Raw genomic sequence first — 23,058 nt, 5'->3', positions numbered from 1 at the left:
AAAATCAATTCGTTTCTGGACTGGAAGCCAATGTAGATTTTGTAGTACTGGTGTTATGTGGTCCCTTTTCTTCTTTCTGCTAACAAGCAGAGCGGCGGAATTTTGAATAGCCTGGAGTTTACGTATTTCAAAGTTCGGAAGACCAAAAAGAAGTCTGTTGCAATAATCTAAACGTACGTCACTACCCTTACTAGACTATCCAATAACACGCGCCAGTTCTATATATAGACCGTCCATCTCTTTACCTAAAGGTTTTCTTTATGAAGGAAGGGTTCGATTAGACTGATATGAAAGATCCGTTGCTCAAGGACGCTCCCTACGCAAGAGGGGGAGCGCAGAGAGCGCCCTCGAGCGACGGATATTGCAGTCTAGGGTTCGATAGTTTTACCCATTGTGGTACAAGATTTCAAACTATCGTCTCTCCATTACGGGGTTTAACTGTAATCCGTGGTCATTTTAAGTTAAACAACTTAATCTCGTTCAGCAATTGTCCGAAACTGACTGCCCCTCAGTGCCTGTATACCGTAGATTACAAACCACAAGTTTGATGACGACAAAGCACTGTGACCGCCAATCGATTCAGGTATAGTTCGCGCCTCGAAAATAAGAAATACAAAATTTTGCACAAATTTTCCCAAAGCAAACTTTCAACCATTCTGTTTCAAAGTCAAGAATAAAAACCCGAGCTCACCTTGAGTACTAGAGAAAATTACCCAATATTAAACAATATTTGAAATGGCCACCATCCTTGTGTTATCTCCATGGGAAACCAAAATTCCCGATTTTCACAAAACTAAGCAATTGAAAACTTTATTTACTCCATAAATTTCAAAATGAGCCCCCCCCCACCAAAAAAATGGTAGGCCAAAAGAACATTGTAAGTTTCAGAGTCCGAATATCTGTCCCCGAGGCGCATTCTACTGTTATGATATCAATCCTACGTTGGATAGGCGCTGTGCTATATCAATATTCAAGCCAAAGTCTAACTTGCACATACGTAAGATTTCCCATGCTGGTGATAAACGACGCTGACGCCACAGCCAACACCAATTAAGTATTCATGACATGACTGACGCACACGTGCGATTACAAACAATGAGTGAGAATAAGGATAAAAAGGACTGAGAAAAAGAAAGGGGAGAATCGACGTTGGAGGAGATCCCTTGACGACCAGAAGACCACGCAAGACTAGACAACTGCTCGGCACTCCTCTACTCCACGTCTCAGACATTTTGATTCCCGCTACCCCCGCATTATTTTGTTAGCTAGGCCGTGTTTATCTAGGCAGTAGTTTACGTAAGTGCTCGAGTTGCTTTATTTCATTAAATTTTCACTCTTCAATTTGCACCATAAATTCCAAGTGTTCATGTCGATCTATTCGGATGTCAGCACGTTTCTATATAAGTACTTCTCAGCTCAGTCTTAGCCAAGCGAGATATATTAGCTAGTGAAGTTCCCCCAATATATTCCTCACTTCAAACCCCCCGCGTGACACTACCTTAAAGGGACATTAGCTGTAACTTTTGACTGATTTTTCACTACTCTGTTTCAATGTATCGATAACAGAATTTTACTATAATCCGATCATCATGACCAACTTCAATGCCCGGTGTCTTGCTTGCCAACGCAGCCTGTATATTACGTGAAATGACCATTGTTATTGTTGATAAATGTATTTTAGTCCGGACCTGATTACAAAATTTAAACAATAACAATGCAGATTATACTCATATAGGGTATATTTATGAGCTAAATATTAGGAATTTCTCCATGGTTCAGGGATTCAAACCAGAAACTGCAGATGATACGCAGAACAAACAAAATAAAAAAGACCAAAGTTACAGCTAATGGATCTTTAACATAGAGAATGTCAATTGACGTTAAAATTTGCAATTTTAAATCTTCAACGATATAAATTATGCACGCATCTCCACTATCATCTCCAAATGTGCATATAAATTTAGATCAGCTGAGTCATGCAACTGACAAGGTGATGATCATCAACTCATTGGCTCGAAAATGATTCGCGCAAAATTTACTCTAAAGCCACATTCTGTGTTAGTTTCAGCCTTTCATCACTAAACTTTTTTGCAGACTCTTTCATTGATATTAGTTGGGAACGTAGGAACGCTCAACTGTGAACTTGCCCTTGTAATCGATTAGTGTGAGAATGTAATCGCTTGAGACTAAAAATACCCATGAACCTGTCGTTTTAATCGACGAGAAGCTCAACATCTTCAATACCAAAACAATTGTGTGAAAATTCTTTTGTCTTTGGTTTGTAATATTTTTCATCTGCCGAAACAATCTTGACTTCTGTGAAATTAAAGCAGCGAAGTTTCGTGTGCAAGCTAAAAAGCCAGTAAAACGGAATGTAGTCCCATTAAGTACGGACAAACAAATCAAGAAATAGTATTAATTAATGAATTAAATTCGATTTTCATCATTTTTAATTACACTCACTCATTTTATTTACCGGTGAAAGTAAAGTTAAGACGATTTATTCAAATGCTCAATCTTTGCTACGGTAATCGTGTCCATATTCCTGACAGCTATGAGTTATACCAAAGCAAAGGTCAATTAAGAATTGTCAAAAGAATTGACCTCGTTCCGTAATTACATGCAGGAGCATGGAGATCATTGTGCGATGCTAGTCTAAGATACTGGTATGTTGAACTCTCTCTCATTGACTTCTAAATTTACCATTCATCAAATATGGACATCCAGGCGTATATCGTCAGTATAGTTGCCTTTCTGGCTATTCTCTGGCTCTTTAATAGGTCGCACAACACGCCACCGGGCCCCCTTGCTCTACCACTTGTCGGCAACATGTTGTCGCTCTCGAAGGACGCGTACCTAGACTTCGACAAAATGGCAGACAGATACGGCTCGGTGTTCCAGCTGAAGTTAGGTCCAACAACTGCCGTTATACTCCATGGATACGATGCCGTATATCAAGCTTTTGTGAGGCAGGGAGCAGACTTTTCCGATCGTCCAAGTGTGGGTGTCTTTGAGAGACTTGTACGCGATCCACAATATCCTGACACCGGTGGGAAGAGAGGTAGGATGCCTTGTGAATCAACACACAAAGGCTTTTTCTAGGGTCCAAAGGCCAACTTGACACAACAATAAACCACAGCCCAATGAATGTGTGTTTCGCTTATACTGGTATCTTGTCTTGCTGGTGCACTCGTTCACCTTTTGTTTTGAGTCTCTCTCTCTCTCTCTCTCTCTCTCTCTCTCTCTCTTTCTCTCTCTCTCTCTCTCTCTCTCTCTCATTGAGTGGCTGAAATGGCACAATATCCTTATAGCACCAGAGTCCTGACCAATATACATATATCCACTGTCACACGCACACACACACGCTCATACCACAGGGGGCTGTCTACATGTCCGTCCCCAGGGGTGGGTAGGTGTTTCGCTATATCGCTTATAAAGATATATTCTACAACCTTTGGTGTTTCGGTCTTAACTTAGCACTGCCCTTGACAATCTTGTGTATACGTTTTATCAACATGCTGCGTCTATTATCTGATGAGTTTGAGTGCCTAATTAGCCAAAGTAATCAAGGGTAAATTACTAATCTGTGGACGCTCTCACCAGATTATCACCGGATTAATTTGGCACAGTCAATAACGAACGCACCAGCAAGGTATAACTGAAAAATTAGGAAATGTTTATTGTAAAGTAGATTTCTGTGAACACGGCTTTCACGAGTTTCAGCCCTTTCTTCAGTTATACCTTGCTGGTGCGTTCGTTATTGACTGTGTCAAATTTAATCCGGTGATAATCTGGTGAGAGCGTCCACAGATTAGTAATTTACCCTTGATTACTTTGGCTAATTAGGCACTCAAACTCATCAGATAATAGACGCAGCATGTTGATAAAACGTATACACAAGATTGTCAAGGGCAGTGCTAAGTTAAGACCGAAACACCAAAGGTTGGTAGAATATATCTTTATTAGCGATATAGCGAAACACCTACCCACCCCTGGGGACGGACATGTAGACAGCCCCCTGTGCTCATACATACATACATACCTCTGATGTTTACATATCTGTTTAAACACCTGCAGTGCTAGTTTCATGCTGCATCCCCTGAGGATGTGTGACTGACGAAGTCAAAGCATACGAACCGTAACACAATTGAGTTAAGAAAACGAAAAAAGATGAGCATTTTTTCTTGTCGACCAAAAGTCATCTATTGGTTCTGGAGGCTTAAAGGGAGTATTAAAATGGGTCATGGCTCTATACCCGATAGATTGTACGTCAAATTTTCTGGAAGGTCTACAACTCGACCCTCAACAAAATATCTGCTGCGACGGATTGCTTCCATAAGCATTTCCTCCCCTGTATTTCACCTTTACAGGTAGTTTTTTTTTTGAACATTACGGCCATGCATGGAGAACAAGGAGGAAATTCTGCTTACGAGCCTTTCAACGAATCGGCTTCAGAAACAAAATTCTGGAAGGAAATATCCACAAAGAATTCACCTTTTTTTCTGGTGTTCTCGATAAATGCGGAAGACATCCTTTCGACCCGAAGACAGCTATCATGAACATGGTAACAAACACAACATGTTCTCTCATTTTCGGAAAACGATTCGAATACGATGACGTCACTTTCAAGGAGCTGGTACGAGTTTGTTTCGACATTGGCCGAGAGATTACCTTGGGTTCGCCTGGAAACTTTTTCCCATTCCTCTGTGATCTTCCCTTTGCATACAGAAATTTAAAAAATATGATCAAATTCATGAGAGAGACCATCAACAAGGCCACCAAGGAACACACTGAGACTATAAATCCTGCAGCTCCCCGCGATATCATCGACCTTTATCTTCTTGAAATCCTGAAAGAACGAAGAAAACCTGGCGAGGGAACAGAAGTTTTCACCGAGAAATTTCTGTGGAGAGGAGTTCTAGATATCTTTCAGGCTGGGAGTGAGACTACGTCAGGCGCCCTCTGCTGGGCATTTCTATACATGGCAGTCCACACAGATGTCCAAGAAAAGGTACGAAAAATTTGGTTCAATGCAATATGATTGAAATGCGATGTAGTGATGGCGACGTTTCCAATCTTTGTTGTTCTTGCTATTCTCGTTGGCTGTTGGTCACCAGGAGGAGTATGCCATCCATGGGTCTGACTTGAGACAGGTCCGCCGCGCGTCTCGTAAGAGAGTATTTTTCTAGATCTTGTAGTGAAGGATAAGAAGAAAGATTACTATTTCATGGCACTTACGTCATCTATTATTGCTTTGAATTGATAGGTGGATACAGTCTCACCCTGACAAAATATTTGTTAACACTTATGGGACGTTCAATTACTCTCAAACGCGTTATCAATAATCAACTTATTAGAATTACAGTAATTTTTGAAAAAATAGAAACTAACTTTTGTTCCGACGTTGACTTGCAAATATAGTTTCGCTTCATGTTAGGAGTTGTATCGTACAAAGGCTCATCGGAAATGCTAATTTATGTAAATCAGGTACCCGTCTTTGAAGTCTCCCAGGAGGACACACACTATAATATTAACATCAGTAACTTTTACCCTTTAGTCTCATTCAGAGACTTGTTCACAATTGATCTCAAGGTGAATATTTTACGCTCGTAGGTCCAGAAGGAGATCGAAGATGTCATCGGATCGACCCGGCCGGCAACTTATTCCGACAAGACCAGTATGCCTTACACGGCGGCGACTATCAAAGAAATACTGAGGCTTGCCAACGTAACTCCATACGCCGTCCCGAGATGCACTTCGGCGGACACAACCCTCTATCAATACGTTATACCTAAGGGAACAATGATCATGGCAAGTGTTTGGTCGGTTCACCATGATAAGAAATACTGGCAAGATGTGGAAACTTTCCTACCGGAACGATTTTTGGACGAAACGGGAAATATTGTACATAAAGATGCTTACATACCGTTCTCTCTGGGTAAGCTTCGTTTAGTTCGTGTTTTATAGTCATGTAACGGATAGTAAGCATCTATCCTGACTTTTGTATACAATTAGACTGGATTCCTTCAACCGCATACAACCTCGATTTTCAATTTTCATGCTATTGACATATCTATTTCATAGATTCTTTTCAAAAGGATTATTTAACCAAAGATGTTTTGAGTCTGGCTTTTTTAATTTACAATGATAGATATATCTACGCACTTATAGTGCTTAAGTATACCAGTGACTGCCAATTCCCCCCTGATATCTCCTAATACCAGACATAGTACCGAGTGTTGTACCTTAAATCAAGTGGTTTCCAAAAAATAAAAGATAAATCTCTCCAAAGTAAATTAAGACTCTCACAAAAGAAGCTAGAAAGTTTCACAGGAAGGTGGTTGATCACAAGTCATATTTTGGTGCAACGATCGGGTAACGTTTGCTTTAAATCCGTCAGCACAGTAACGACTTTTTGATACATAGTAACTGTTCTATTCATCAGCCTCGCTTTCTCTTCGCCTTGGTTTCTTTTTTGTTTGTTCAACAGGCCCTAGGAATTGTCTCGGGAAGCAGTTGGTGAATGTGATGATGTTCCTGATCTTTGTCAACGCTTTGCAGAAATACTCTCTTAGTCTGCCTGAAAACGAGCCCTCTCCGGACTTGAAGGGGATGTCAAGTACAACTCGAGTTCCAATGCCATATCGATTGTGCGCCCTCAAGCGATGAGATCTCTTCGAGGACTTAGTTGATTACTTGTAACATAGGTAGTATAGTAGGTTACAAGTATTTATTTTTCGTTTCCGAAAGAAACCTGAAGTCTGTAATTGAGGGAAAAGAATTCGACCACAGAGACAAAAGTGTGGGACAAAGTTTAATGTTAATTTTTAAGTGACAACAATATTTTCCGTTATGTGAAAAACAATTTTCAAAAAGTTTCAGCTGTAAGTTTGGGCATATTTTGGACGTATTTTACAGTATTTTCGTTCTGTTTTTGAAAAACAATCTTCCGTTTTCAGACCGAAAAGTCCTGTATTCAGCCTGTGTGAGTGTAATTTGAGTGTGATTTGATTTGCTCATTTGTCAACGATGAGACTGCTTATTTCCCACAAAGAGTGTTGCGAGGATTACACTTTGAATTTCAACGTACAATAGAGAGAAGCATGAAAAAATTTACTTATTTGATACAAGAAAGGGTAATGACAATTTCACCAAAAGTTTTAGTGTTTGTTCTTCTATTGACACTAAAACGTATACAGGCAACTAAATGCAAAGGGCTTTCACGTTGCTCTGCACATGCATCATCACCTTTTTCATGAAAATGCATCGAATTAAAAAAAAAACGTGAGAAAAATGTCAGGCCAAGTAACCCGTAAAGACAGGGAGACTATGATACCGATTTAAGCACCCAAAGCACTTTCAAAGATGCGTATTTGTAAATGACATTTTTACGAGTCACTGTGATTTTTTACGGACACATGTTAACTAAGCCCTTGCTGGCGCAACCACCTGGTAGACGATCTTTGCATTCAGCCTCGTCTTCGTCACTGTTGTCAAGGCAATCGCACACACCATCACACTGCCGGCAGCTATCGATGCACATAGCGTCGCTTTTGCACTGGAAGTAATTGAGACCCTTTTCAATGTAGTCGGAGAGGCAGTTTGCTGTAAATTGAAGTGTACATGTTAAATGTCAGGCAAATATTCAACTTATCGCTATATCAAATGAATCAGACCGCGACAGTGGACTGAAATCGCCGGTCTGCCCTCCCTGGAGATGAATTTGTACGTCGCACGAGAATGTCGTTTCTTTTCTCTGTCGTTGAGTCGGCCCACGTTGTACTTGGCGGAGCAGGCGTCGGGTTCGATGTGTAAGGCATAGTCCAGTGGCCAGTGAGTAACATTAATTCACTTTTCGAACAGTCAATTAAAAAAAGTGGCTTTGAGGAACTATTTTACGAGCCCCTGTAGTCCTACTTGAATTGATAAAACTTTACGCGTTAAAGCATTTCAAAGACCATCGATCGATATTACCCGAATGAAACTCAACGAATCGACGCATGAGAGAAATCGAAAAATAAAAGCTAAATATGGCTTTCTCTTAACAGATGTCCTCTTCGCCAACTTCATCTTACCTTCATGCTTTTCAACCCCACAGTCGGCTTCATCAGAACCGTCTGCGCAATCGAGAAGACTGTCACAGTGGTAGAACTTTATGATACAGGCTGGGTTGGTGCCAGCAGGGCAGTCAAACCTAATGCCGTCCGGTAAGATATCACATAGGTCAGCGCCTTGAAACGTAGAAGAAAGATAGAGAACTTTGCATCATACAGCACAACAGCAGTGTGTAGTTTCCGTTAAACTGACCACTTTTGGAGGGAAATGTTTCAACGTCTGCCAACATCGTGTATCCGTTCATATCGTGCAACGTTTACCACGGTTCAATGAAATTGATTCTCCCAAAAGTTTTCATTTTATTTTGATGAGCGTGGACACGTAACAAAAAGTGTCGAGATATACCGTAGAATTCAAATTGCCCTGACATGTATATTTTGTAATACCACTCAAGTACTGCAGCCAATCGATCTAAAACCACGGCAACCGCTTGGTCGAAAAAATAAATGCACTCAAAGAAAGACAGCTATGTCAAATTTTAGAAGCATTTCACCGTCAATCGATCAACCAATCGTAAGGTGTAAAAAAGTAAATTCGTCATCAGTATACATACTTGGAAATGTTCCTCGACGTAAGTAAGTGTTTGCTTCTCGTTGTAACGGATTTTCTAGCTCTCTTTCGGCCAAATCATCGACTGTTTTGTCGTCGACGATATCGTCATTACTTGTCGCTATGATGTCTTTGTTGTAGTAGCGGGCCTGTGTGGCAGAGACCATCAATGCAATCAGAATGAACAGATTCGACATATTGGTGATATTTCTCACTCAGTAACAGATTTGTGTCACTGTCCGATTTAATCCTCGGACACTGTGACCAGAGCCAGCTTGGAGGGATTTTATCTCTGACAGGGCGACCCAGCGAAGAACTCCAACTATGACGTCCTTTCGTAACTGTGCAAGCATGCAGTGACGCGGATCATTGTTGTATTCATCGTAAAAGGTATGGAAGATCGATATCGGGTCGACAACAAAACACGTCAATCTTACTTTAAATGTTCGAAAAGGAAAGATAAACGCTATAAATCACACCAGCAGTACCGTTTTCCTTTAGTTTTTGCTGCACATGACATGTACAGCAGAGTTATTACATCTTGAAGTCAAAACTGTCTGACAGATTTTTACGAAATTTTTGACTTCCAAGTGATCAAGACCACACGCAAAACAATGCAAAAAAGTCGTCTTTAAAAATTATCACGGATACTTGTTACTCCTCTTCCTAGTCCAATTTCAATGACTTAATGGAGCTTCCTGTGTAAAAAGTCGCAAAATCTCTCTCAGTTTGAGCTATATATTCATACCTTACATAGCAACGAATAAGGATACGCTTGTTGCTATTGTCAGGGTGTATACGTTTGTGTTCGGCAAATTATGTCGCGTTTAACTTAAAAGTGCTCCCGTGTTCAGTAGTGAATCTTTCATTTTATTGCGTATGTAACTGGTGAGTTTTGGAGAGAGAGAGAGAGAGAGAGAGAGAGAGAGAGAGAGTTTTTCTGTTTGTCTGTCGCACTCTATAACCATCCTTCCATTCACGTTAACGTTACATGTATTGTGAATGTAAAGGAGTACAAAACACACGCTCTCCTATTCTTAGTTGTGTTCATTTAGTTGTTGCTGAGTCATCATCGTCAATAAATTGATTAAGGAAAATATAGAATAATAAAGTTCTACGGGTGCACATATACCACATACCAGAGACTTAGGTACACATATCTTTCTTTTACTAAATCGAACCTAAGCGATGCATAACTCAGCAAAAGAATAATGGATGGGCGGTTTGTTTGGAACAGAAATTCACAGTCACACATATAGTTTACCTTCTGGTGTATTTTAATTGTTAATACTGAGGAGAATAATCACTGGTCGAAATTCTGACCAGCATGAAAATATCGCCGCCTTGTACTAGTCATACCTTTTTATGAACTTGATTCATATTCATCATTGATTGATTTGATCATCAAAATTACTGAAGAATTATGAAATTTCGATGCTTTGTTGTCATTTGCACGAAGACAAATTTTAGTGAATGAAATCAAAAAGTATGAATAGAAAATATTAAGGAATTTTCACATTTCAGAAAAAAAATAGTTGAAGATACCGCGCTGGCTTGGATTAACAAAGGTTGACCTGCGCTGGAATATCACATCCGCCCTTGGGTTTGCCGTCACAGTTAGCCTCGTCACTTTTGTCCAGGCAATCGCAGACACCATCGCATTCTCTGCAGGTGTCCATACACATTTTAGTGTCGACACACTGAAAGAACTTCAGACCCTTTTCGCGGTAATCTCTGTCACAGTTCGCTGCGAAAAGGAAAAGAAAGAAAGGAGGGCTTGTGATATTTTGACTTGTTCATTGCCAAATCAAGGACTGACCCTTTCGATGGCGAAGATGTACCATTAAATCATTGTACAATTGTAGATAAAACATATCAGCTGTAACTCTCACTACCACAGTTCTTGTGCAATGCCATTGTTTTCTGCGGCAAAGTTGTTTATCAGTACAGAGAAATCAAGTCAAAGGGTAAAAGGCAGCAAAATTGGCCAAAGATTGATCTATTCTGATCTATTCAGTAATAACAGCCCATCGCAAGGCTGAAATTTCTTAAAGAAAGAATGAGCGCTAAGACTGATTTGGGCCCTCCAGTCCCTTCGGAGACAATGGTCTCTTAAAGCTCATTTTACACGGAAGTCTGCCAATTCTGCGTGAATTAAAAACTTCCTTGAAAATGCATTCCGTATAGGTACTTCCAACATCAGCACGGTTTATTCCCATCTCAAAACGGCAATGATTTCGGCACGGTAAAGGCTTTGAAAGCAATGTGAAACACAATTACCAATGCCTTCATTTGGGGATTGATTTCGTTTCACGAAATATTAACAATTGTAAACGAATCCGTGAAAAAATAGTCTTCGTCATGTACAAGTATAAAAGACTGAGATACTATAAGTGTCCGTACACGAGAAGACGAATAGTTTAAACAATAAAATCTCGCGAAACCATTTATAATTCATCTACAGTTATTTTAAATCCGAAATTAGCTCTTCATGAGCAAATCTGACTTCTCAGACTACAAAATGGTTTGTTCTCAACTGACACATATACGAAGTTGTTGTGAAATGTCGCGCGCCTTAACCAGGGGCCTTTTGTTTTGTTTATTATTTTACCAGATTTTACAGCGTCTTACTAGTATGAGTGTACAATGTAAACGTTTTGAGAAAATATATCCAAGGCAGAGCACTGCAAGATAATGCGGAGTAGCGTTCTCTCCTGAGTCAAGCCTAACCGAATATCGGGTGATTTTCACTTAGAAGCGACTGGTTGTAGGGAAGATATTTTATCCTGGAATTGTGAAAAAAACTTCGTTAAAGATTCTATTAGAATTTGACCGATGCTATGATTTTTTTGGTTTTGTGGGAGAGGTTGTGCTAGTATATTTGAAAAACTTTGGCCGTGATTAGATCTACAATCTTTAACCTTGGAAAGTAATTGCCACTACGATGCTATAGTTAGGCCGCATTCAAAAAAAATTGGGGGGGGGGAGGGCTGGAGGAATTCAGGGGGGGGGATACTACAATAAAATAATAACCTTCCTGTTCTTCTGGGCTACATCCTTCGTCACTGCCGTCTCCACAGTCAGCTATACCGTCACATTCAAACCGCTTCATTAAGCAGGGATCTCCGCCCTTTGGGTCAACGCAAGTAAACTTGTCATCGTCTCCTATGAGGTCGCATAAATCAGCACCTAACCAAAACAAAATAAAAAAGAAAACAAACAATTTTAATGACACCAATATCACATTACGTATGTAAGACTCTATTGAAATGCCTGGACATCCATTCTGGAAAACGCGCAGTGTCATTTCTTTTTTGGTATTGAAGTGAATAAAGAATCAAGAGTCAGGGTTGGTTTCAAAGACAAGACGAAATCAGTAGAACGTGTTAACGCTTTCTCGAGGCCATCATTTGTGGAATCAATCCGTTGACTATCCAGAGAGAATATTTATGGTATGGTATTTGTAAAACCATCAAAATGCAACACATATTTCAAGATGAATATTTTAGATTAATGAAATAGGACTCTGCAGTTGATCGCCATATTTCTTGTGTAACTTTTGAAAAAAAAATGTATAAAATAGTGCACAAAAAATGTATAATAATTAGTGAATGATGGCGATCTGCCTGAACTTAGAAATATTGTGATGATTCTACTGACGCATTCCATTGACATCAATACGTACTCAGTGCGTTGCTTAATGCCGCCATGGCGAATAAGGCTACCAGGAAGATGAGTTGACGAACCATGATAACTTCTCTGTTAGGAAAGAGAGCATAAGAAAAAGGTCAGTTTATTGTCTACAACTTTAATAGACTGCCGCATTTACTGGCTACTGCGCTGATAATTGAGCTTTTCTCTCCATACCTTTTTGAGAACACGCCCTCATGTGATCAATTCGATCGTAATCATTATCTGACCCCTTTCATCGCCACGTCTGACAGGTATGATGCGACGTAGTGAGTATGGAAAATATTCTCTAAAAGTAATGCTTATGTTATAGTGAAGCTGGTATCAGATAAAAACGACATCCTAACATATTCAAATAGTAATTTTACAGACCTTAAAGGTAAACGGTCGTCGGAACTGCACCTGTGCGAGTTTCTTGTTTATAAACAATGTATTTCATGCACGATATCTAGATGCACCTCATCATCATAGCTGCAACATTTAAATCATATGATGTAGATTATGACAGACATGTTTTAACTTTCATCAATCACCATTGTTTATATTGATCGTATATGTCCTGTACGACCTTTTAGTGCAGTTCCTAAGACTGTATCCCTTTAACATTAAGTTGAAAGGCGTTTACAATTTTCCTTGTCACATACGAGTTCTTTAAGGGGGAGCTGCACGTTGCCAACACAGATTTTTCAAAGCAATATTTCTCATCCAAGATGACAAGGAAATCCCCTTATGCTATATATTTTCAAAAAGCAGAGAATCTAAAGTTTAGTATGGTAGCAATAGTTTACTCCGAGGATGACGGGGTTATATATTTAGGGTGGAAAACGTCAAGTTTGGTATTAATGATAAAAATTAATTTAAGTCAAAACTTGATATTTTCTGAAATGTAATATTTCACTTGAAAGAAAAGTATATGTAGAAAAAAATCACTATTTCATTATGCATTATCTATCCTCATTCTAAAATAGCATGGGTTAAAAGACTGACTCTCACAAAAGTGGTTAAAATACATGATTAGCAGAATTAAAACGCCTCATATTCAAAATGAAAATTTTATTGTCGAATAAAAGTCGTTTTGTTAATAGTATTAAAAGGACATAATGTGAACATTTCAGAAAATTTGACCCAGCCAGAGTTGAGTTAAATACTTTGGAAATCTTGAAATTTGGAGAACAGAGAAGCTAGAAAATCTGTTAATTTGGTAATCTGGTAAATTTGCATAAATTTACATTTCTTTCTCACCCATATTTGGATAACAAATTGCATAGAATTGAACGAATCTTTGCCAAAAAATGATTTTGAGCAAAATACTCCGTGTCACGTGCAGCACCCCCTTAATGTGTTCTCACTCTGAGAGCAGGTCACACTGTTATACTTTGATATTCAAATGATCGTGGACGACCTCTCCAATGTTTGTGAAAAGAACGGTGCGCCATCTAAAAATAGACACAGATGTGGTGATGTGACAATACTGCGTCATCCACAAGCATTTTGTCAATTTGGAAATATTTATTTTACACTTCAGTTATCCGCAAAGAAGTTGCAGACATATTGTGGGTGAAAAAGATTAATATTACCATCCGATCGGCTCTTAAAATTCTGTAGCTGACTGGTGTATTTTCCAAGAAAGTAAAATCGTCCAACTACCACTGTCTTCTCATGTTGCGAGGGCTGCTTGCAGCTCTCCAGCAAATCTTGAGAGTGATTGGTTCATTTGTGCCACATTTGTTGAACTGATCGGCAAATTTGTTTGAGAGGCACGCAAAACCTTTTTACCAATGACATTATATATTTCGGCGCGTTTCACTTAGTTCCGATCAACTCCCGTGATCAGTTTGTACTGTCACAAACGTTTTAATTTACAACAATTATTTGCATACATACACCATGGTGAAAATTAACATCAAAATAGTTTGGCTGGTTATATTTCTGAAAACGTGATTTGTAGCGGTAGATAGAACCATAAAACCAAAATTAAGCAGCCATTGACTGGAGTGACATTATTTAAACAGGTGACGCGACGATCATGTTTACCTGAGTATATTGGAATACTCATGAACCAATGATTAAAAAAACTGTTTAATTTACTGACTGATTGACCGACTGACTGACTGACTGACTAAATAACTACCTAAATAACTAAGTGACAACCAACTAAACAACGATACAGGAACACAATAAATAAATAAATAAATAAAAATGCAAAAAATACAAATGAACGCATTTTGCACCATTTTGCACGCAAACGATGATTCAGTGGAATCATAATTCCTTTGTCATCGAAATAATCTGGAAGCTGACATATTTTATATGAGAACCATGCATCTTCACCAGATTGGGCAGTCATTACAGTGTAAGGGAAGACAAGTCTTTAATCAGCGAGATGTACGCCGCCATAACCTCGTTAGATAAAGCTTACGAAATTCAGTGGTCTCTTGCACTGATAGAGTGTTCACACGAACATCACTTGGTTATCATTTGGTAAACCCATGTTAAACTGGCAGAAAAGGCTGATAGATTCTCGACCTGTGGATAGCTGTTCATGATTGGTAGAGAAGGGTGTACGGAGTTACGAGGCAAATGGACCAGGGTCATAAACATCAAAGCAAATGCGTGATCAAATATAAGTGTAGAAAACGCTAGTGGGCACAAAATGAATAGATCATACTCACACCATTCCTGACAAATATAATCTCACATGCTCGATTAAAGTTAACGTTGCCGCATGAATTACAGCACCTTGAAGTTGGATTTTAAGATATATTTCAAATTAAGTTTGCTATATACCTGTATGTTTACATACATCCCCATGGCCTTTCACTATATCGAGTTTTGCATTATGCATCATGAATTTAAAGTACGATATTCCGTTTTGATTACGAAATGAAGGTAATCTGCGGTCGTTTATCATGAGTCACAGCTGAGTTGCAACAAATATGCATTCAGAGCATGGAGAATGGCGCATAGAGGGCCGTGATGATTGTTGACCTGGAGTAAGTCAATTTTATTGTCATTTTCATGACTGAATTCCCGTCATTGACGAATACATACTCTACAATAAGTCTTCCTAAAATGACGGGCTGTTAGTTTCACCGCAGTGCTCACCAGTGTAAGCTCAGCAGGCTCACTTAAAAAAAAACCGCTCAAATATTTTAGGGAAGTGCGGCAATCTACGGTTTGACATCTACATATACGAACACTTTAAGGTAGTTTTTTAATACCGAAACGTTCAGAACTCTTGTGACTTCACGAAAAGCCATCAACAAGATGCGTGTATAATATTTCATTGTAAGAGTGGTTCTTTCAGAAGCAAAATATGCATGAGCAAAAAGTTTTCAAAATTTTGTAAACTCACCAGTCGACAGCGGTCTAGCAGAAATACTGATGAATAGATTGTGTACGCCTCGTCGGTACTGTCCCTCTGGTTGAACAACAGCCAAGTACTGTCAGAAAGACCAAATCACCAGGGTTTTTATTTTGTCGCAGCCGTCAGCACGTGACTTGAACTCTCGTTTTGTTTCGAACCACCGATACCAGTGCACTATGCATGGGGATAATACAGACTTCCCGGATGTAAAGCAACAGTTACAGATACATTGATATGTTTATTAGTTTGAAATATTTATATTTACCTTTTGTTTGCGGCGTTCATAGAATAAAAGGTTTATAGGGATAACTGTCAGTGCTCAATTGACCGGTACTTAACCACGTCATCTGTTTTTCATTATTCTATGATCTTGATACAACCTCGGACAAAGCGTTTCAATGTAATGTACGTTTCACGATACCACTGCCTATCCTACCGTTCAAATAAAAAGACATTTCTCGCATTTGTCTAATGCTACAGGCTAGCTGCCCAACACATAGAAGAGCTGTGTCTTGCTCACAAGACTCATGCACGAATTACAATTTGAATTTAAAAGTAAGACTTATTTTGATTGATTACATTTTTAATCCCTGGTACAACAAACGGAGCAATTAAACAGCAGATGCTTACTAGTTCACACTCAAGCGCTAATCTCTACGATAGTGTTCCAATGCAACACCCGGTCAATAATGGTACTTTAACTACCGCTGTCAGGGTTTATCCTGACTGTATGTAAATTATTACGTATTTTTATTAGTTTTTCTATCAGACATCAGAAAAGACGAAAGTGAGAATGCATTTTCCTTCTCATTACACAGATTCGAATGTCTATTTTTCGAGTGATTGTACGTGCCAAACACACACATGGTACATGTGATATAACTCTTTTTTACCCGCGTCAGTATCGATCTTTGGACTTCTGTAAGTTTTACCTGTCAAAACGACAGCGGTAGTTAAAGTTCCACTTTGCACTCTGCTGATGAGTCAGTAACCAACCAGTCTAACAATGGTGTTACTAAATCAAGTGGATTATTCGCGGCAATAGCTTCAACTACTGGACCAAGTCAGTCTTCCTTTTAAATGAAAAAATTGACTCCAAGCCTCTTTTAAACAATATATTGTCCTACTTGTGTCGGATCGGAATCGAATCGAATTTGGCACACAGACAACATATTAATGTAGGTTGAGAAAATCAAGAAACATTGATACACGATGCACACCTCAATGAGAAAGGAAAAACCAAACGATTGAGCAAGGGTTCTCTACGGGACCGCAGTGCTCAATCCCTAGGTCTAGAATTAGTCTCTGTTCACATTGACTATTTTGATGCTAGTCTTTTCCTGTGCAGCGAAAGTTTTACAAAGTTAATGCATTTATTCCGAACTAAAGTTGATAAAAATCTGCGCCTTTAAGGAACGTTAGAAGTTGGCAACTGACATTTCATTCATTAAGATACAGTGGGTTGCAATATCATAATGGATCTAGCCGATACAATTAACTTTTAAAAACTCTATTGAAAGTGTTTTCACAAAGCAAATATGTCATTCCGGTTTTCTTTTGTGCTTGAACTTTAAAAGGAATATAATGGAAAATGAATGACGTTATTTTTGTCCACCCTTATCGATACACTCTTCAATATACAGGTACTGGGGATGTCCATTCTATTGTGTACCGGTGGGTAAAAGGGTATTGTAAATTATAGCAAACAAAACGTGCGCAAAATGAGCAAATACGCACCACTTTCTCTAAACAGAGATTTTTGCCTACAACTTTAACTCATCTGATCAGCGTGATGTGTGTTGCAAAATAAACTACATGAATATCTAATTCATGAGACATAGCTTTGAAAACAAACTCGCATGAGGAATCGGGGATAGAATCGTGTCTGAGCGTTGGCTGTCTTTGCCTGATTTTGTTTTATTAAGTTCATTGCTGTTCAGTAGTTAGAGATATAGACACATAGCTTTCTTTCGTCAATTGTTTAGTCCTGAATGTAATTCGGAACTGTCGGAAACAAAATATTTTACGCCAAGTGCGCAATTACTTTTTATTTATTTAAAAAATAAACAAGCGTTTCTGTAAAATTACCGCTTGCATAAAATCATATTTCTAATCCTGGTAATCCGATATTATGTTAAGTCCTTTTATGATTGGTTTTACTCTTTTCACTTTTTTGTGTTAGCCAAAAAGTGGTTGAAATATTAGGGAAATTATATTTACTGAATGTATAAGTAACACTATCCGCTTCAGTGGCGAGTTATAAAAGGCAAAGTACCTGTATCTATAGTTTTCTATTTGAGTTTCCACGATCCTGTCAATATTTATCCGAAAACTAATGACTGGCCGGATCCAACTTCGTAGACAAACTACGACTAATAAATATTCGACAAACTACATACATACATACATACATACATACATACATACATACATACATACATACATACATACATACATACATACATACATACATACATACATACATACATACATACATACATACATACATACATACATACACACACCATCAGGTTTTATGTTGCCTATTTTTTGTGCGCAGATAGTTTGGGAATGGTTTTTAGACTTCATTGTTAACATGTTGTTGTTCAACTAAACAGAATAGACCTACTACAAATAAAGACGGCTCCGTACCCGTCTTTCTGTGCAATGCAAGTGGTAATTCATTGGCCGGCTTCTGTGAAGTTATTCATCTATACAAGTTATTCAGACATGCGTAGGTTTCACTGTTACACATGCATGGCTGAGTATAGTGAATATAACACAAATAAGACTAAAATTAAATGTTCAACCAGCCGATGTTATGACATTTCCTGGTAAGGCACTACGTCACCGACACCTTCACCTGCTGCAGAACCAGTGCACAAACCTCAAAGGAACCATACAAATATGATTTTTAGCAGATAACATGACCCAACGACTGACTGCATCTGTGAACACTAAAATTTCAGGTATATGGCATCATGATGATGAAGTCTTGTAAATGAGATTCCAAAAGATAACATCACCACAAACTACTTTTTACTCCAGACTGAGCGCGACTTTCCAATGTTACTGGGGAGGGGGAAATACTATAGATTATGCATTAATGTAGTATGCGGCTTGAATGTGAAAGGCTTAAACTTTTTCACAAACTTTCCTCGATGAAACTTTCAACCATTCTCTTAGCGAAGCAAGAATAAAAATCAGGGCTTATCGGGTACAAGAGAGCAAATAATCTAACATTTAATTTGCCGATGTTTGAAACTGAAAATGGGAAAAATAAAGCTGTCGATTTCGAAAAACCAAAACGGTGAAAAGATTTTTTTACTACAAGAACTTTAAATTGAGCGCCCACAAGTGGTAGATTAGTAAGAATTGTAAAAATATGAGAGTTCTAATATGTGTCCCCGAGGCGTATTCTGCCTTACAGACACCCTGCATTTGTATGCAAGACGATAAAAATATATTGATTCCAGAAATTGTGGAAATTGTCCATGAAGAACAGACATGGGGAGAGGTACTAGTAGACCTAACAAACACTTTTCATGCACTGAAAGTAACTGTCAGGGAACACTGCAAGACAAATTATGGAGAAATATTATTTCTATGGCCGGCTTTGGGTTTCTGCTCAGAATGATTCCTGTCTAAATTCCGCCTTGAAGAGTGACGTAAACGTCAGAGATGTATTGGACAACTAATAAAACCAAAATATAATATAAAATAAGTTACATGTCACGATGGAACTTTCAAACAAATAGTAACGTATTCGGGAAAGTCTAAAACACACAAAGATTCATATGTATAGATGAAACAGATAAAATACGTTGAGTTCCTCACAATGGTTACTGATCTTAGTGCGTCAGGAGATTGGCCCAGTCGCTTGGCTTTTCTCGGCAGTAGTTACTGGCTGGCCTATAGCTCATCGCGTTCAACCAACGATCCATGCAACAGCCTACCAATAACAGTCTGCTGAAGTTTATTCCTTCAATTTGCTCTGTTTTGATAGTTATATGCCCACTGACTTGGAGCAAGGCTAGTGTGTCAGATAAAGCATCTCATTCATTACAAAGTAATTTGTTTGTCAGGAAAAGCAGTACACGTTCGAGTCAGGTCAAAACTGTTATAGTTGATGGTCCATCGGTCTTTGTAACGTTGTCTATTGTAGTTTGCAATGGCTTGCTTATAGTTGCTGACTATCGTTAAGATATTTGATGAGAGATGACTATGACAGAATGAATTATTCAGTTAACCATACGTTATCAGCTTTTTCATGAAAGAAAGGGTACGAGGTTGTACTGCTTTCGTAAAACAATGTTTAAAGAGTAATGCTCCAGGCTGGGATTTGGTGGGGGGGGGGGGGGGGGGAGCTTGAAAGCAACGCATACAACGGTAGCTTCAGTAGCTTGAAGCAAACACAGTGCCTACCATTATCAACAAATATTGTTTACATACCAGCGAGTGCTTGGGAAAGCGATTGTAGTGATTGTATTGTATATAGCGAGGAACATGACACGAATGCTTTACTCAAACGTGGTTTATGATAGGAAGATTGTGTTATTCTAGCAAATAATTTACGAGTGTTCTTACTGTTACTATAGGAGTGAAACTTTACCATTAAAATGCTAGAATGCCGGGCTTAAAGTTCCATACTGGGATTTTATGGTATACGACTTCTTGATGGATATTGGACAATAATTTAAAGTTGCCAATTATCCCTCCTACGGCGATAGCATTGGTATAATTCAACTTAAGGTAATACGCGCCTCGAAATTGAAAAACTTGTTAAACTTTTGCTCAATGTATCGGTAACTTTAAACCATTTCCTTTTCAAATGGAGAATAAAAATCAGGGGTCAGCTTGAAAGAATTAGTACTAGAAAAACAAATTATGAATAAATAAATAAATAAATAAATAAATAAATAAATAAATAAATAAATAAATAAATAAATAAATTTCAGGATTCTCACAGAAGTAGGCCGATGAAAACTTTGCGTGAGCTTCAAAATGAATCACTGGTAGACCAAAACAGTATCGTAAAAGTTTTGAAGTCTGGAAATCTGTCACCGAGTCTCATTCTACCTTCGGTTGACTTCATGGTGTAGAGTGTTTGGGTCACCAAATCCTTCAAATGCTACAGTATTTCAATGAGAAATACCATCATATTTGAACATGTAAATGGAAGTATGACAATGACATGCGGAGTCCAGTTTATATTTAACAGTAAATGCCATGAATTATTATCCTTGACCGCGATATAATTCATATAATTCGCAATTTTTAATCGCCGTGTGTTGATCATCTGTATGTCCGTGAAGCGCGGGCAACAAGCTTAAAGGGACAAAGTCGGCCACTTTTTTTATTAATTTTGTTTGATACGATATACTACTTATATTCTTTGATATGTTGAAAGATACTGAATGAATGTTGACCATGCATATATTCGACCCGTGTTTTTGACACTATAAATGAAACCATCGCGAAAATGGATTAATGGTCATGACCATTAATTCATTTTCGTGATGGTTTCATTTAATTTGTCTAAAATCGGGGTCGAATCTATGCATGGTCACCCATTCATTCAGTATCTTTCAACATGTCAAAGAATATAAGTAGTATATCGTATCAAACAAAATTCATGAAAAAATGGCCGACTTTGTCCCTTTAAATGAACGAGAACAAGAAACTAATTTACTTTGCAAATTACTATCTTTGAGAGCATGCGAATGAGAAAATTCAAGTTTTGTATTTAAAGACTTACATCGTACTTTACAGATCAATTTTGCTACTTATGGGCCAAATCTCCATTTTCAAAAGATTCGTTATAATTAGTGGTCAGAGAACCGAGTTCTTGTTTATAAAGTGGTCAGAGAACCGAGTTCTTGTTTCATAAAGCAGTCGCTAACTCTCTCTGATTTGATTTTCTTACAATACCTTTATAACAAAGGTACCATAGTCATGTATACATCATGTCTATTTCCTTCTAACTCCCGTGAATTACTTCAAAGTATCTGGTATTCAACTTTTTAAATGCAGCCAGCATATTCATAATCTCTGTTGGTATGATTTTAGAAAAAAATTCATGTAAAATATTATTACGTTAAATATATATGAACTTTGAAAAACTTTCTCGAGCAAATTTGAATGTGTATTTTACAACGAATTGTACATACTGTGTGCATGCATAGGAAACATACACTACATTCAAACACAGCACACTTACACGGATGTAGGGTTAATCATCTACAGATATATAACTTAGTCAAGCGTTATGCTATCGAGCGGCGTGTTGTGTTGTCTGCAATTGGCAGAAATCAATTGAACACCGTCTTTACATAAAGCAAGTGTTGCGAAATTAACCAATGGGTATTGTACAGCAATATCAAAGGTTGGCATTGAAATCAAGCCTTTCAGCGTCGCTTTAGAAATCGACAACATTTATACCGATATGTCTCTATGGATGAGTTTATGATGTCTGTTCCGCCGCCAGGAGGTTTTCAAAAGGAAAACAAAGGGGCGGGTTTTGCATTAGATACCTTAAATGATGGATAGTCTGCAACACGGCCTATGATGAATAGAGGCAAAGCAAAAATTTTTGGTTCTCGACCTACAGTATGAATTTTTTAATACCCTATCAAACAAAAAGTGACAATGTTGATATGTACAGCTGTACACTACCGACATAAAACGCTTTCAATTTTGTCTTTGTTGTCAATAGTATTTGTGCTTGAGCTTTTCGACGGCAGTGTGGCTATATTTGTCTTTTAATAATAACCGGGCATTAATGCATACACGAGGAAACATTAGTAGCGTTTCTAAGCGCAGCGCTGAATGCAAAAATGAGACAAGTATCTGTTCACATATACAGGTAACCAGCAAATTTTTGTATCTGGAAGGCGAGCTCGAGTTATTCTGGCGTTAGGCTAAATTTGCTGTCCTTGAAAATTTCCTCGCGTTCACCCCTAGAGAATGGAAAATTTGCAATGTGTATGTAAAATGGGTCACAGCGTCCTGTTGGGTACAGAAACTGGTCTGAGGAGAGACTTGTTTCAGACACATATCTGATAATCAGGACTTGAAATTACCAATAGTTTGCTTCTATGTGTACTCTTGAAGGTAGCCTTGAAGCCTTGTGAAGTGTCTAGATAATTTAATTATATCCAATAAAACTGCGTTTATATATTTCAGGTTTAACTGTACAGCGTCATAAGTTGTGGTCTGTAGGTACAACGAAACACATACTACTGTTGCCCATGGCGTACATTTGGAAGCAAGTTAAGGTCAACTAAATTGATCATCCCCGGGGAAAACTTTGCACGTAAATTTCTTTTGCAATACTT

General features: G+C 38.3%; 3 protein-coding genes across 4 annotated transcripts; 1 reads left to right on the top strand and 2 right to left on the bottom strand.

Annotated features, from left to right (window-relative positions):
• Positions 1-2,633: 2,633 nt before the first annotated feature.
• Positions 2,634-6,736, top strand: LOC139147233 (cytochrome P450 2U1-like). Of its 2 annotated transcripts, none has more exons than XM_070718253.1 (4): positions 2,634-3,061; positions 4,857-5,011; positions 5,614-5,938; positions 6,491-6,736. In XM_070718253.1, exons 1-4 carry the CDS (start codon positions 2,716-2,718, stop codon positions 6,667-6,669), a joined length of 1,005 nt encoding a protein of 334 aa, XP_070574354.1. In that variant the 5' UTR covers positions 2,634-2,715; the 3' UTR covers positions 6,670-6,736. The 2 variants fall into 2 exon arrangements, with proteins under 2 accessions (XP_070574354.1, XP_070574353.1); XM_070718252.1 differs by having other exon boundaries at positions 4,371-5,011.
• A 65-nt stretch (positions 6,737-6,801) lies between these two features.
• On the bottom strand, positions 6,802-9,024 carry LOC139147234 (G-protein coupled receptor GRL101-like). The gene is made up of 3 exons (XM_070718254.1): positions 8,669-9,024; positions 8,076-8,231; positions 6,802-7,605 (listed from the first exon to the last, which is right to left on the bottom strand). The coding sequence occupies exons 1-3, from the start codon at positions 8,859-8,861 to the stop codon at positions 7,409-7,411; spliced, it is 546 nt and encodes a 181-aa protein (XP_070574355.1). The 5' UTR covers positions 8,862-9,024; the 3' UTR covers positions 6,802-7,408.
• An 899-nt stretch (positions 9,025-9,923) lies between these two features.
• On the bottom strand, positions 9,924-15,899 carry LOC139147232 (LDL receptor repeat-containing protein egg-1-like). The gene is made up of 4 exons (XM_070718250.1): positions 15,710-15,899; positions 12,350-12,423; positions 11,698-11,853; positions 9,924-10,411 (listed from the first exon to the last, which is right to left on the bottom strand). Exons 2-4 carry the CDS (start codon positions 12,411-12,413, stop codon positions 10,224-10,226), a joined length of 408 nt encoding a protein of 135 aa, XP_070574351.1. The 5' UTR covers positions 12,414-12,423; positions 15,710-15,899; the 3' UTR covers positions 9,924-10,223.
• Between the last annotated feature and the right edge of the window lie 7,159 nt (positions 15,900-23,058).

Source organism: Ptychodera flava, chromosome 13, assembly GCF_041260155.1.
Source record: "Ptychodera flava strain L36383 chromosome 13, AS_Pfla_20210202, whole genome shotgun sequence".
Taxonomy (NCBI): Eukaryota; Metazoa; Hemichordata; class Enteropneusta; family Ptychoderidae; genus Ptychodera; species Ptychodera flava.
This window is presented reverse-complemented; position numbering and strand designations above follow the sequence as displayed.